Source organism: Chiloscyllium punctatum, chromosome 3 (assembly GCF_047496795.1).
Source record: "Chiloscyllium punctatum isolate Juve2018m chromosome 3, sChiPun1.3, whole genome shotgun sequence".
In the NCBI taxonomy this organism is placed as follows: Eukaryota; Metazoa; Chordata; class Chondrichthyes; order Orectolobiformes; family Hemiscylliidae; genus Chiloscyllium; species Chiloscyllium punctatum.
In genome coordinates, this window is record NC_092741.1 from 12,579,298 (window position 1) to 12,595,904 (window position 16,607).

Consider the following 16,607-nt stretch of genomic DNA (forward strand, 5'->3'; position numbering starts at 1 on the left):
TGGAATTCCCTCCCTAAGGGCATATGGGTTTGCCTGCAGCACATGGACTGCAGTGGTTCAAGAAGGCAGTTGACCATCACTTTCTCAAGGCCACCAAGGGACAGCCAATAAAAGCTTTGGCTAGCCAGTGACAAATGAATTTGAATAAAGGGACTGACAATTCAGGTTTCCTTATGGTTTCTGATTTGACCCATGTTTCTATCAACTGGAATCATTATGAAGAGGAAGTGACCTCTACCCCAAACGTCAGCCTGTTGAAGATGCATCAAACTGCCACAGCACTTGAGATTCTGCATGCGAGCATCATCACCATTCCCTCTGAGCTGTACGGCCATTCTGCCACGAGGATATCCCACTCATGCCACGGGCCATGGTCACATCATGTGGGATTCAGCATGTGACCCTTGGAGAGACACAGTTGTGATTGACACCAGGTGGATCTTGTATCCGACCAACTCCATGATTGGGGCTGTCAACCTGGACCAATCAGGAAAGCCCTGGCTGACCAATATAAGCAGGAGATAAACAGAACGGGCGGCCCTTGGGTTGGTGTGTGGTCAGAAGGTGAATCAGGGTGGACTGAGGATAGGAAGGGGCATGGGGCTGGTGGTTTGCTGCATTACCAGTGCTGGGTGTGTGTTCTATGCACTGTTTTATTGTTTGGTTAATTCAACTGTCTTGGATAAGTTTGTTACTGTTTCCTTTTTGATGACTTCAGGTGGGGTTTGTGCGTTCGCCCCCATTTCCCTGTTAACTGATTGCACACTGGGGTGTGTGGGTTGGCCCCCATTTCCCTGTTAACTGATTGCACACTGGGGTGTGTGGGTTGGCCCCCATTTCCCTGTTAACTGATTGCACACTGGGGTGTGTGGGTTGGCCCCCATTTCCCTGTTAACTGATTGCACACTGGGGTGTGTGGGTTGGCCCCCATTTCCCTGTTAACTGATTGCACAGTGGGGTGTGTGGGGTCCCCCTCATTTCCCTGTTAACTGATTGCACAGTGGGGTGTGTGGGTTGGCCCCCATTTCCCTGTTAACTGATTGCACACTGGGGTGTGAGGGTTGGCCCCCATTTCCCTGTTAACTGATTGCACACTGGGGTGTGTGGGTTGGCCCCCATTTCCCTGTTAACTGATTGCACACTGGGGTGTGTGGGGTCCCCCTCATTTCCCTGTTAACTGATTGCACAGTGGGGTGTGTGGGTTGGCCCCCATTTCCCTGTTAACAGATTGCACACTGGGGTGTGTGGGGAACCCCCCATTTCCCTGTTAACTGATTACACAGTGGGGTGTGTGGGTTGGCCCCCATTTCCCTGTTAACTGATTACACAGTGGGGTGTGTGGGTTGGCCCCCATTTCCCTGTTAACTGATTGCACAGTGGGGTGTGTGGGTTGGCCCCCATTTCCCTGTTAACTGATTACACAGTGGGGTGTGTGCGTTGGCCCCCATTTCCCTGTTAACTGATTGCACACTGGGGTTTGTGGGTTGGCCCTCATTTCCCTGTTAACTGATTGCACACTGGGGTGTGAGAGTTGGCCCTCATTTCCCTGTTAACTGATTGCACAGTGGGGTGTGTGGGTTGGCCCCCATTTCCCTGTTAACTGATTGCACACTGGGGTGTGTGGGTTGGCCCCCATTTCCCTGTTAACTGATTGCACACTGGGGTGTGTGGGGTCCCCCTCATTTCCCTGTTAACTGATTGCACAGTGGGGTGTGTGGGTTGGCCCCCATTTCCCTGTTAACAGATTGCACACTGGGGTGTGTGGGGAACCCCCCATTTCCCTGTTAACTGATTACACAGTGGGGTGTGTGGGTTGGCCCCCATTTCCCTGTTAACTGATTACACAGTGGGGTGTGTGGGTTGGCCCCCATTTCCCTGTTAACTGATTGCACAGTGGGGTGTGTGGGTTGGCCCCCATTTCCCTGTTAACTGATTACACAGTGGGGTGTGTGCGTTGGCCCCCATTTCCCTGTTAACTGATTGCACACTGGGGTTTGTGGGTTGGCCCTCATTTCCCTGTTAACTGATTGCACAGTGGGGTGTGTGGGTTGGCCCCCATTTCCCTGTTAACTGATTGCACAGTGGGGAGTGTGGGTTGGCCCCCATTTCCCTGTTAACTGATTGCACACTGGGGTGTGAGGGTTGGCCCTCATTTCCCTGTTAACTGATTGCACACTGGGGTGTGAGAGTTGGCCCTCATTTCCCTGTTAACTGATTGCACAGTGGGGTGTGTGGGTTGGCCCTCATTTCCCTGTTAACTGATTGCACACTGGGGTGAGAGGGTTGGCCCCCATTTCCCTGTTAACCGATTGCACACTGGGGTGAGAGGGTTGGCCCCCATTTCCTTGTTAACTGATTGCACACTGGGGTGAGAGGTTGGCCCCCATTTCCTTGTTAACTGATTGCACAGTGGGGTGTGTGGGTTTGCCCCCATTTCCCTGTTAACTGATTGCACACTGGGGTGTGAGGGTTGGCCCCCATTTCCCTGTTAACTGATTGCACACTGGGGTGTGAGGGTTAGCCCCCATTTCACTGTTAACTGATTGCACACTGGGGTGTGAGGGTTAGCCCCCATTTCACTGTTAACCGATTGCACACTGGGGTGAAAGGGTTGGCTGTTAACAGATTGCACACTGGGGTGTGAGGGTTAGCCCCCATTTCACTGTTAACCGATTGCACATTGGGGTGAGAGGGTTGGCCCTCATTTCCTTGTTAACTGATTGCACAGTCGGGTGTGTGGGTTGGCCCCCATATCCCTGTTAACTGATTGCACACTGGGGTGTGTGGGTTGGCCCCCATTTCCCTGTTAACTGATTGCACAGTGGGGTGTGTGGGTTGGCCCCCATTTCCCTGTTAACTGATTGCACACTGGGGTGTGTGGGTTGGCCCTCATTTCCCTGTTAACTGATTGCACACTGGGGTGTGTGGGTTGGCCCCCATTTCCCTGTTAACTGATTGCACACTGGGGTGTGTGGTTTCGCCCCCATTTCCCTGTTAACTGATTACACAGTGGGGTGTGTGGGTTGGCCCCCATTTCCCTGTTAACTGATTGCACAGTGGGGTGTGTGTGTTTGTCCCCATTTCCCTGTTAACTGATTGCACAGTGGGGTGTGTGGGTTGGCCCTCATTTCCCTGTTAACCGATTGCACACTGGGGTGTGTGGGTTGGCCCCCATTTCCCTGTTAACTGATTGCACAGTCGGGTGTGTGGGTTGGCCCCCATTTCCCTGTTAACTGATTGCACATTGGGGTGAGAGGGTTGGCCCTCATTTCCCTGTTAACTGATTACACATTGGGGTGAGAGGGTTGGCCCTCATTTCCCTGTTAACTGATTACACAGTGGGGTGTGTGGGTTGGCCCCCATTTCCCTGTTAACTGATTGCACAGTGGGGTGTGTGTGTTTGTCCCCATTTCCCTGTTAACTGATTGCACACTGGGGTGTGTGGTTTCGCCCCCATTTCCCTGTTAACTGATTGCACACTGGGGTGTGTGGGTTGGCACCCATTTCCCTGTTAACTGATTGCACAGTGGGGTGTGTGGGTTGGCCCCCATTTCCCTGTTAACTGATTACACATTGGGGTGAGAGGGTTGGCCCTCATTTCCCTGTTAACCGATTGCACACTGGGGTGTGTGGGTTGGCCCCCATTTCCCTGTTAACTGATTGCACACTGGGGTGTGTAGGTTGGCCCCCATTTCCCTGTTAACTGATTGCACACTGGGGTGTGTGGTTTCGCCCCCATTTCCCTGTTAACTGATTGCACACTGGGGTGTGTGGGTTGGCCCCCATTTCCCTGTTAACTGATTGCGCAGTGGGGTGTGTGGGTTGGCCCCCATTTCCCTGTTAACTGATTACACAGTGGGGTGTGTGGGTTGGCCCCCATTTCCCTGTTAACTGATTGCACAGTGGGGTGTGTGGGTTGGCCCTCATTTCCCTGTTAACTGATTGCACACTGGGGTGTGTGGGGTGGCCCCCATTTCCCTGTTAACTGATTGCACAGTGGGGTGTGAGGGTTGGCCCCCATTTCCCTGTTAACTGATTACACAGTGGGGTGTGTGGGTTGGCCCCCATTTCCCTGTTAACTGATTGCACACTGGGGTGTGAGGGTTGGCCCCCATTTCCCTGTTAACTGATTGCACACTGGGGTGTGAGGGTTAGCCCCCATTTCACTGTTAACCGATTGCACATTGGGGTGAGAGGGTTGGCCCTCATTTCCTTGTTAACTGATTGCACAGTCGGGTGTGTGGGTTGGCCCCCATATCCCTGTTAACTGATTGCACACTGGGGTGTGTGGGTTGGCCCCCATTTCCCTGTTAACTGATTGCACAGTGGGGTGTGTGGGTTGGCCCCCATTTCCCTGTTAACTGATTGCACACTGGGGTGTGTGGGTTGGCCCTCATTTCCCTGTTAACTGATTGCACACTGGGGTGTGTGGGTTGGCCCCCATTTCCCTCTTAACAGATTGCACAGTGGGGTGTGTGGGTTGGCCCCCATTTCCCTGTTAACTGATTGCACACTGGGGTGTGTGGGTTGGCCCCCATTTCCCTGTTAACTGATTGCACACTGGGGTGTGTGGGTTAGCCCCCATTTCCCTGTTAATTGATTACCCAGTGGGGTGTGTGGGTTGGCCCCCATTTCTCTGTTAACTGATTGCACAGTGGGGTGTGTGGGTTGGCCCCCATTTCCCTGTTAACAGATTGCACAGTGGGGTGTGTGGGTTGGCCCCCATTTCCCTGTTAACAGATTGCACAGTGGGGTGTGTGGGTTGGCCCCCATTTCCCTGTTAACTGATTGCACAGTGGGGTGTGTGGGTTGGCCCCCATTTCCCTGTTAACTGATTGCACACTGGGGTGTGTGGTTTCGCCCCCATTTCCCTGTTAACTGATTACACAGTGGGGTGTGTGGGTTGGCCCCCATTTCCCTGTTAACTGATTGCACAGTGGGGTGTGTGTGTTTGTCCCCATTTCCCTGTTAACTGATTGCACAGTGGGGTGTGTGGGTTGGCCCTCATTTCCCTGTTAACCGATTATACACTGGGGTGTGTGGGTTGGCCCCCATTTCCCTGTTAACTGATTGCACAGTCGGGTGTGTGGGTTGGCCCCCATTTCCCTGTTAACTGATTGCACATTGGGGTGAGAGGGTTGGCCCTCATTTCCCTGTTAACTGATTACACATTGGGGTGAGAGGGTTGGCCCTCATTTCCCTGTTAACTGATTACACAGTGGGGTGTGTGGGTTGGCCCCCATTTCCCTGTTAACTGATTGCACAGTGGGGTGTGTGTGTTTGTCCCCATTTCCCTGTTAACTGATTGCACACTGGGGTGTGTGGTTTCGCCCCCATTTCCCTGTTAACTGATTGCACACTGGGGTGTGTGGGTTGGCCCCCATTTCCCTGTTAACTGATTGCACAGTGGGGTGTGTGGGTTGGCCCCCATTTCCCTGTTAACTGATTACACATTGGGGTGAGAGGGTTGGCCCTCATTTCCCTGTTAACCGATTGCACACTGGGGTGTGTGGGTTGGCCCCCATTTCCCTGTTAACTGATTGCACACTGGGGTGTGTAGGTTGGCCCCCATTTCCCTGTTAACTGATTGCACACTGGGGTGTGTGGTTTCGCCCCCATTTCCCTGTTAACTGATTGCACACTGGGGTGTGTGGGTTGGCCCCCATTTCCCTGTTAACTGATTGCGCAGTGGGGTGTGTGGGTTGGCCCCCATTTCCCTGTTAACTGATTACACAGTGGGGTGTGTGGGTTGGCCCCCATTTCCCTGTTAACTGATTGCACAGTGGGGTGTGTGGGTTGGCCCTCATTTCCCTGTTAACTGATTGCACAGTGGGGTGTGAGGGTTGGCCCCCATTTCCCTGTTAACTGATTACACAGTGGGGTGTGTGGGTTGGCCCCCATTTCCCTGTTAACTGATTGCACACTGGGGTGTGAGGGTTGGCCCCCATTTCCCTGTTAACTGATTGCACACTGGGGTGTGAGGGTTGGCCCCCATTTCCCTGTTAACTGATTGCACACTGGGGTGTGTGGGTTGGCCCCCATTTCCCTGTTAACTGATTGCACACTGGGGTGTGTGGGTTGGCCCCCATTTCCCTGTTAACTGATTGCACACTGGGGTGTGTGGGTTGGCCCCCATTTCCCTGTTAACTGATTGCACACTGGGGTGTGTGGGTTGGCCCCCATTTCCCTGTTAACTGATTGCACAGTGGGGTGTGTGGGTTGGCCCCCATTTCCCTGTTAACTGATTGCACAGTCGGGTGTGTGGGTTGCCCCCCATTTCCCTGTTAACTGATTGCACACTGGGGTGTGTGGGTTGGCCCCCATTTCCCTGTTAACTGATTGCACAGTCGGGTGTGTGGGTTGGCCCCCATTTCCCTGTTAACTGATTGCACACTGGGGTGTGTGGTTTCGCCCCCATTTCCCTGTTAACTGATTGCACAGTGGGGTGTGTGGTTCCGCCCTCATTTCCCTGTTAACTGATTGCACACTGGGCTGTGTGGTTTTGCCCCCATTTCCCTGTTAACTGATTACACAGTGGGGTGTGTGGGTTGGCCCCCATTTCCCTGTTAACTGATTGCACAGTGGGGTGCGTGGGTTGGCCCCCATTTCCCTGTTAACTGATTACACAGTGGGGTGTGTGGGTTGGCCCCCATTTCCCTGTTAACTGATTACACAGTGGGGTGTGTGGGTTGGCCCCCATTTCCCTGTTAACTGATTACACAGTGGGGTGTGTGGGTTGGCCCCCATTTCCCTGTTAACTGATTGCACAGTGGGGTGTGTGGTTTCGCCCCCATTTTCCTGTTAACTGATTGCACAGTGGGGTGTGTGGGTTGGCCCCCATTTCCCTGTTAACTGATTGCACAGTGGGGTGTGTGCGTTTGTCCCCATTTCCCTGTTAACTGATTGCACACTGGGGTGTGTGGGTTGGCCCCCATTTCCCTGTTAACTGATTGCACACTGGGGTGTGTGGGTTGGCCCCCATTTCCCTGTTAACTGATTGCACACTGGGGTGTGTGGTTTCGCCCCCATTTCCCTGTTAACTGATTGCACACTGGGGTGTGTGGGTTGGCCCCCATTTCCCTGTTAACTGATTGCACAGTGGGGTGTGTGGGTTGGCCCCCATTTCCCTGTTAACTGATTGCACACTGGGGTGTGTGGGTTGGCTCCCATTTCCCTGTTAATTGATTGCACAGTGGGGTGTGTGGTTTGACCTTGCTGTCCCTTCCCATGCTATTAACGGGTTTTTGGTGAACTGCTGTTAATTGTTTTTTGTTCTTTGTTTGTATTTTGTACTGATTTATATAAAACAAACCCAAGTGATATAGGATCTCCTCAATTTTAGCAAAACGAAAAAAAATCTAACTGGGAGATTTGGAATCTCGTCAGTTCAGGGTTAGCTTTGAGCTGGCTGTGTCGAACAGTGTCCTGTTGGTGGTTCTTGTTTCTCGGGACCTGATTGCTGTGTGGTTTCGTTTACACAGTCGCTCTGTATTTCAGTTCTCATGAGGGAACTGCTGTTTTACCGGCTGGATGCAGCCTGTGTTGCTCTGTTTTATTTTGATCAAGGACAATGCTGATTTTGTAGCAGGCTTAACCCTTGTACTTTTTCTTTTTGCATGTGTTTTGATTTTTTGGTGTTGTGGGCTGAGCCCCTGTGTGTCAACAGTACCAATCCAGATTAATTGTTGTGGTGGATGGAAGCCTGAGCCTATGTGAATGGACTGGGCCTCTGTTGAGATGGAGCACCTGTGTGTTGGCTGGGAGGTGAGAATTTGCTGCCAGCTGGAGTCGACTCTGTCCGCTGGAGTGAACAGCACCTTCACAGTGAACTACATCACTGGGCGTGGGCCTGGGCCTCCATGGATTGACCAGGCCTCTATCAAGGCTATACACTTGTATGTGTGTTATGGGGTGTGCATATGCTGCCTTCAGGAGGGGACTCTTCCTCTGTGTGTGGACCTTGTTTCTGGTAATGAACTCTACATTCTGGAGTGGACTCTGTGTCTGGGAATGGGACTCTGCATTCTGGAGTGGATTCTGTTTCTGTTTCTGGGAATAGGACTCTGCATTCTGGAGTGGACTCTGTTTCTGGGAATAGGACTCTGCATTCTGGAGTGGGACTCTGTTTCTGGGAATGGGACTCTGCATCCTGGAGTGGACTCTGTTTCTGTTTCTGGGAATAGGTCTCTGCATTCTGGAGTGGATTCTGTTTCTGGGAATGGGACTCTGCATCCTGGAGTGGACTCTGTTTCTGTTTCTGGGAATAGGTCTCTGCATTCTGGAGTGGATTCTGTTTCTGGGAATGGGACTCTGCATCCTGGAGTGGGACTCTGTCTCTGGGAATGGGACTCTGCATTCTGGAGTGGACTTTGTTTCTGTTTCTGGGAATGGGACTCTGCATCCCGGAGTGGGACTCTGTTACTGGGAATGGGACTCTGCACTCCGGAGTGGATTCTGTTTCTGGGAATGGGACTCTGCATTCTGGAGTGGACTCTGTTTCTGGGAATGGGACTCTGCATCCTGGGGTGGACGTTGTCTCTGGGAATGGGATTCTGCATTCTGGAGTGGACGTTGTCTCTGGGAATGGGCCTCTGCACTCCGGAGTGAGACACTGTTTCTAGGAATGGGACTCTGCACTCCGGAGTGAGACACTGTTTCTGGGAATGGGACTCTGCATTCTGGAGTGGGATGAAGTGAGGACCGCAGATGCTGGAGATCAGAGTTGAAAATGTGTTGCTGGAAAAGCGCAGCAGGTCAGGCAGCATCCAAGGAGTAGGAGAATTGTCATAACGGGCATGAGCCCTTCTTCAGGAATGGGTCCCTGCATTCTGGAGTGGGAGTCTCTTTCTGGGAATGGGATACTGCATTCTGGAGTGGACTCTGTTTCTGGGAATGGGACTCTGTTTGTGGGAATGGGACTTTGCAAGCTGGAGTGGACCTTGTTTCTGGGAATGTGACTCTGAGTTCTGGAGTGTGACTCTGTTTCTTGGAATTGGGCTCTGCATTCTGGAGTGGGACTCTGTTTCTGGGAATGTGATCTGTATTCTGGAGTGGACCTTATTTCTGGGAATGGGACACTGCACTCCGGAATGAGACACTGTTTCTTGGAATGGGACTCTGCACTCCGGAGTGGGACTCTGTTTTTGGGAATAGGACTCTGCATTCAGTCACAGCCAGTATTCTGTGTCTGAGGAATGAAAGGGTGAGTTAGCGCCAGGATCCCAGTCTGTGTGCAGTTATTTCAGACACAGCCAGAGTACTCTTGATGATGAATGAAAGGGTGAGTTGGTGCCGGGGTCCCAGTCCCTGTGCAGTTATTTCAGCCACAGCCAGAATGTTGAACATCAGGCAAGGAAATTTTAAATCTACAATTTGTAAAGAGAAAGCAAAAATTAAATGCTGCATGAGAGACAGAGCGGGCAGACAGAGTTATGATTGGGCTATATTTGTTTGGGCTTGCACTGAGATCAGGACAAAGTAATGGTTTCTGAATGCACATGAACATTTGGCTTGTTGGATGCAGATTTCCCCTTGTGAAATTATTTACTTCTTTGGATAGGTACCCCCCATGAAATTCTGCCCAGAGTGGAAGCTTACCCAACTACGAAACAGAAGCAGACCAAAAAGAAAGCTGCAGGTAAGCGTGTCATACTGCTCGGAATGTAGAGGTTTAACCATGTGAACACATGCAGGTCTAGTCACACAGACTTCACAGTTTTCCAATGGGAGTGCATGGATTTGCAGAAAAGACCTGAGCTTCAAATGGTCAACATATATTCAACATTGTAATTGCTTGGTTGTTCTCGTCCCCCCTGCCCCACCCCCCTACCCCGGAGGATCTGTCACCCACGTTTCTATCATGTGTCAGCTAATAAGATTGATTCGGACTCATGTTAAATTCATGAAATTATCAAGCCGATCCTGTTCAACAATCCCAATGGTTCTTACAAACTATAAATTACACATGGACTGGCAGATACAATAAATATGGTAAAAACCAGGGTTGGAGATGCTGGAAACCAGATTCTGGATTAGAGTGGTGCTGGAAAAGCACAGCAGTTCAGGCAACATCCGAAGAGCAGGAGAATTGACGTTTCGGGCAAAAGCTCTTCATCAGGAAGCGAGGCAGAGCGCCTGAAGGGTGGAGAGGTAAATGAGAGGAGGGTGGGGGTGGGGAGAAGGAAGCACAGAGTACAATAGGTGAGTGGGGGAGGGGATGAAGGTGATAGCTGAAAAATGTGTTGCTGGAAAAGCGCAGCAGGTCAGGCAGCATCCAAGGATCAGGAGAATCGATGTTTCGGGCATAAGCCCTTCTTCAGGAATGAGGAGGGTGTGCCAAGCAGGCTAAGATAAAAGATAGGGAGGAGGAACTTGGGAGGGGCGTTGGGAATGTGATAGGTGGAAGGAGGTTAAGGTGAGGGTGATAGGCCGGAGAGGGGACGGGGGCGGAGAGTTTTTGATGGAGAGGGGGTGGGGGCGGAGAGTTTTTTGCCGGAGAGGTGAGAGGTCAGGGAGGAGGGTGGAGTGGACAGGTGGGAAGGAAGATTAACAGGTAGGACAAGTCCTGGGAATAGTGCTGAGCTGGAAGTTTGGAGCTGGGGTGAGGTGGGGGAAGGGGCAATGAGGAAACTGGTGAAGTCCACATTGAAGCCCTGGGGTTGAAGTGTTCCGAGGTGGAAGATGAGGGAGACTGGACGCCGCCTAGCAGAGCACTTTAGGGAACATCTCCAAGACACCCGCACCAATCAACCAAACCGCCCCGTGGCCCAACATTTCAACTCCCCCTCCCACTCAGCCAATGGAATGGAGGTCCTGGGCCTCCTTCACCGCCGCTCCCTCACCACCAGACGCCTCGAGGAAGAACGCCTCATCTTTTGCTTCGGAACACTTCAACCCCAGGGCATCAATGTGGACTTCACCAGTTTCCTCATTTCCTCTTCCCCCACCTGACCCCAACTCAGCACCGTCCCTATGACTTGTCCGACCTGCCTATCTTCCTTTCCATCTATCCACTCCAACCTCCTCCCTGACCTATCACCTTCATCCCCTCCCCCACTCACCTATTGTACTCTATGCTACTTTCTCCCCACCCTCACCATCCTCTCATTTATCTCTCCACCCTTCAGGCTCTCTGCCTGTACTCCTGATGAAGGGCTTTTGCCCGAAACGTCGATTTCTCCTGCTCCTCGGATGCTGCTTGAACTGCTAGGCTTTTCCAGCACCACTCCAGTCTAGATACAATAAATATGTCTCTCAGAATTGTGAGGTAGTTCTACTCCATCTGGATTGATTTCAGGACAAAGGGTTTCTAATATAGGAACTTCCTAGTCAGTACTCCCTGAGTTATCCATGTAAACCGAGTACTGTATATGTAATATTGTACACATCTCTCTGTGGAGGCTTCTCAACCTTTAGCTCCCATCACTCAGTCCCATCGCTGTGGTCTGTGTCCCATCAGTGTGGTCTGTGTCCCATCACTGTGGTCTCAGCCCCATCACTGTGGTCTGTGTCCCATCAGTGTGGTCTGTGTCCCATCAGTGTGGTCTGTGTCCCATCACTGTGGTCTGTGTCCCATCACTGTGGTCTCAGCCCCATCACTGTGGTCTCAGCCCCATCACTGTGGTCTGTGTCCCATCACTGTGGTCTCAGTCCCATCACTGTGGTCTCAGTCCCAACACTGTGGTCTCGGTCCCATTACTGTGGTCTGTGTCCCATCACTGTGGTCTGTGTCCCATCACTGTGGTCTGTGTCCCATCACTGTGGTCTCAGTCCCATCACTGTGGTCTCGGCCCCACTAGTGTGTTCTCGGCCCCATCAGTGTGGTCTCAGTCCCATCGCTGTGGTCTGTGTCCCATCACTGTAGTCTCGGTCCCATCACTGTGGTCTCGGTCCCATCACTGTGGTCTCGGTCCCATCACTGTGGTCTCGGTCCCATCACTGTGGTCTGTGTCCCATCACTGTGGTCTCGGTCCCATCACTGTGGTCTCGTTCCCATCACTGTGGTCTCGGTCCCATCAGTGTGGTCTCGGTCCCATCAGTGTGGTCTCGGTCCCATCAGTGTGGTCTCGGTCCCATCAGTGTGGTCTCGGTCCCATCAGTGTGGTCTCGGTCCCATCAGTGTGGTCTCGGTCCCATCAGTGTGGTCTCGGTCCCATCACTGTGGTCTCGGTCCCATCACTGTGGTCTCGGTCCCATCAGTGTGGTCTGTGTCCCATCAGTGTGGTCTCGGTCCCATCACTGTGGTCTCGGTCCCATCACTGTGATCTCTGTCCCATCACTGTGGTCTCGGTCCCATCACTGTGGTGTCGGTCCCATCACTGTGGTCTGTGTCCCATCACTGTGGTCTCGGTCCCATCACTGTAGTCTCGGTCCCATCACTGTGGTCTCGGTCCCATCAGTGTGGTCTCGGTCCCATCACTGTGGTCGCAGTCCCATCACTGTGGTCTGTGTCCCATCACTGTAGTCTCGGTCCCTTCACTGTGGTCTCGGTCCCATCACTGCGGTCTCTGTCCCATCACTGCGGTCTCGGCCCCATCACTGTAGTCTCGGTCCCATCACTGTGGTCTCTGTCCATCACTGTAGTCTCAGTCCCTTCACTGTGGTCTCAGTCCCATCACTGTGGTCTCGGTCCCATCACTGTGGTCTCGGTCCCATCACTGTGGTGTCCGTCCCATCACTGTAGTCTCAGTCCCATCACTGTGGTCTGTGTCCCATCACTGTGGTCTGTGTCCCATCACTGTGGTCTGTGTCCCATCACTGTAGTCTCGGTCCCATCACTGTAGTCTCGGTCCCATCACTGTAGTCTCGGTCCCATCACTGTAGTCTCAGTCCCTTCACTGTGGTCTGTGTCCCATCACTGTGGTCTGTGTCCCATCACTATAGTCTCGGTCCCATCACTGTAGTCACGGTCCCATCACTGTAGTCACGGTCCCATCACTATGGTCTCGGTCCCATTACTATGGTCTCAGTCCCATCACTGTAGTCTCGGTCCCATCACTGTAGTCTCGGTCCCATCACTGTGGTCTGTGTCCCATCACTGTGGTCTCGGTCCCATCACTGTGGTCTGTGTCCCATCACTGTGGTCTCAGTCCCATCACTGTGGTCTCGGTCCCATCACTGTGGTCTCAGTCCCATCACTGTGGTCTGTGTCCCATCACTGTAGTCTCAGTCCCTTCACTGTGGTCTCAGTCCCATCACTGTGGTCTCAGTCCCAACACTGTGGTCTCAGTCCCATCACTGTGGTCTCAGTCCCAACACTGTGGTCTCTGTCCATCACTGTGGTCTCAGTCCCATCACTGTGGTCCCGGCCCCATTACTGTGGTCTCCGTCCCATCACTATAGTCTCAGTCCCATCACTGTAGTCTCGGTCCCATCACTGTGGTCTGTGTCCCATCACTGTGGTCTGTGTCCCATCACTGTGGTCTCGGTCCCATGATTGTAGTCTCAGTCCCTTCACTGTGGTCTGTGTCCCATCACTGTGGTCTGTGTCCCATCACTGTAGTCTCGGTCCAATCACTGTGGTCTCGGTCCCATCACTGTGGTCTCAGTCCCATCACTGTAGTCTCGGTCCCATCACTGTAGTCTCGGACCCATCACTGTGGTCTGTGTCCCATCACTGTGGTCTCGGTCCCATCACTGTGGTCTGTGTCCCATCACTGTGGTCTGTGTCCCATCACTGTGGTCTGTGTCCCATCACTGTGGTCTGTGTCCCATCACTGCGGTCTCAGTCCCATCACTCTGGTCTCAGTCCCATCACTGTGGTCTCAGTCCCATCACTGTGATCTGTGTCCCATCACTGCGGTCTCGGTCCCATCACTGCGGTCTCGGTCCCATCACTGCGGTCTGTGTCCGATCACTGTGGTCTGTGTCCCATCACTCTGGTCTGTGTCCCATCACTCTGGTCTGTGTCCCATCGCTGCGGTCTGTGTCCCATCGCTGCGGTCTCAGTCCCATCTCTGCGGTCTCAGTCCCATCTCTGCGGTCTGTGTCCCATCACTGCGGTCTCGGTCCCATCACTGCGGTCTCGGTCCCATCACTGTGGTTTCGGTCCCATCACTGTGGTCTCGGTCCCATCAGTGTGGTCTGTGTCCCATCAGTGTGGTCTGTGTCCCATCAGTGTGGTCTGTGTCCCATCAGTGTGGTCTGTGTCCCATCAGTGTGGTCTGTGTCCCATCAGTGTGGTCTCAGTCCCATCACTGTGGTCGCAGTCCCATCACTGTGGTCTCAGTCCCATCACTGTGGTCTCAGTCCCATCACTGTGGTCTCAGTCCCATCACTGTGGTCTCAGTCCCATCACTGTGGTCTGTGTCCCATCACTGTAGTCTCAGTCCCATCACTGTGGACTGTGTCCCATCACTGTGGTCTCGGTCCCATCACTGTGGTCTCGGTCCCATCACTGTGGTCTCGGTCCCATCAGTGCTGTCTGTGTCCCATCACTGTAGTCTCGGTCCCATCACTGTAGTCTCGGTCCCATCAGTGTGGTCTCGGTCCCATCAGTGTGGTCTGTGTCCCATCAGTGTGGTCTGTGTCCCATCAGTGTGGTCTGTGTCCCATCAGTGTGCTCTGTGTCCCATCACTGCTGTCTGTGTCCCATCACTGCTGTCTGTGTCCCATCACTGCTGTCTGTGTCCCATCACTGTGGTCTCGGTCCCATCACTGTGGTCTGTGTCCCATCACTGTGGTCTGTGTCCCATCAGTGTGGTCTGTGTCCCATCACTGTGGTCTCAGCCCCATCACTGTGGTCTCATCCCCATCACTGTGGTCTGTGTCCCATCACTGTGGTCTCAGCCCCATCACTGTGGTCTGTGTCCCATCAGTGTGGTCTCAGCCCCATCACTGTGGTCTCAGTCCCATCACTGTAGTCTCAGTCCTATCACTGTGGTCTCAGTCCCATCACTGTGGTCTCAGTCCCAACACTGTGGTCTCAGTCCCATCACTGTGGTCTCGGTCCCATCACTGTGGTCTGTGTCCCATCACTGTGGTCTGTGTCCCATCACTGTGGTCTGTGTCCCATCACTGTGGTCTGTGTCCCATCACTGTGGTCTGTGTCCCATCACTGTGGTCTCAGTCCCATCACTGTGGTCTCGGCCCCACTAGTGTGTTCTCGGCCCCATCAGTGTGGTCTCAGTCCCATCGCTGTGGTCTGTGTCCCATCACTGTGGTCTCGGTCCCATCACTGTGGTCTCGGTCCCATCACTGTGGTCTGTGTCCCATCACTGTGGTCTCGGTCCCATCACTGTGGTCTCGTTCCCATCACTGTGGTCTCGGTCCCATCAGTGTGGTCTCGGTCCCATCAGTGTGGTCTCGGTCCCATCAGTGTGGTCTCGGTCCCATCAGTGTGGTCTCGGTCCCATCAGTGTGGTCTCGGTCCCATCACTGTGGTCTCGGTCCCATCACTGTGGTCTCGGTCCCATCACTGTGGTCTGTGTCCCATCAGTGTGGTCTCTGTCCCATCAGTGTGGTCTCGGTCCCATCAGTGTGGTCTCGGTCCCATCAGTGTGGTCTCGGTCCCATCACTGTGGTCTCGGTCCCATCACTGTGGTGTCGGTCCCATCACTGTGGTCTGTGTCCCATCACTGTGGTCTCGGTCCCATCACTGTAGTCTCGGTCCCATCAGTGTGGTCTCGGTCCCATCAGTGTGGTCTCGGTCCCATCACTGTGGTCGCAGTCCCATCACTGTGGTCTGTGTCCCATCACTGTAGTCTCAGTCCCTTCACTGTGGTCTCAGTCCCATCACTGTGGTCCCGGCCCCATTACTGTAGTCTCTGTCCCATCACTGCGGTCTCAGCCCCATCACTGCAGTCTCGGTCCCATCACTGCGGTCTCTGTCCATCACTGTAGTCTCAGTCCCTTCACTGTGGTCTCAGTCCCATCACTGTAGTCACGGTCCCATCACTATGGTCTCGGTCCCATTACTATGGTCTCAGTCCCATCACTGTAGTCTCGGTCCCATCACTGTGGTCTGTGTCCTATCACTGTGGTCTCGGTCCCATCACTGTGGTCTGTGTCCCATCACTGTAGTCTCGGTCCCATCACTGTAGTCTCGGTCCCATCACTGTGGTCTCAGTTCCATCACTGTGGTCTCAGTCCCATCACTGTGGTCTGTGTCCCATCACTGTGGTCTGTGTCCCATCAGTGCTGTCTGTGTCCCATCAGTGTGGTCTCAGTCCCATCACTGCGGTCTCGGTCCCATCACTGCGGTCTGTGTCCCATCACTGTGGTCTCTGTCCATCACTGTAGTCTCGGTCCCATCACTGTGGTCTCGGTCCATCACTGTGGTCTCAGTCCCATCACTGTGGTCTCGGTCCCATCACTGTGGTCTCAGTCCCATCACTGTGGTCTGTGTCCCATCACTGTAGTCTCAGTCCCTTCACTGTGGTCTCAGTCCCATCACTGTGGTCTCAGTCCCAACACTGTGGTCTCAGTCCCATCACTGTGGTCTCAGTCCCAACACTGTGGTCTCTGTCCATCACTGTAGTCTCAGTCCCTTCACTGTGGTCTCAGTCCCATCACTGTGGTCCCGGCCCCATTACTGTGGTCTCCGTCCCATCACTATAGTCTCAGTCCCATCACTGTAGTCTCGGTCCCATCACTGTGGTCTGTGTCCC

At 53.3% G+C, this 16,607-nt stretch overlaps 1 protein-coding gene across 1 annotated transcript in view; it reads left to right on the forward strand.

The window, feature by feature from the left end:
- abcc10 (ATP-binding cassette, sub-family C (CFTR/MRP), member 10) overlaps positions 1-16,607 on the forward strand; it is a 306,950-nt gene that overhangs the window by 64,190 nt on the left and 226,153 nt on the right. Inside the window, exon 11 of the mRNA XM_072548805.1 lies at positions 9,560-9,637. Coding sequence (XP_072404906.1) covers positions 9,560-9,637 — 78 coding nt within the window. The remainder of the gene's footprint in view (positions 1-9,559; positions 9,638-16,607) is intronic.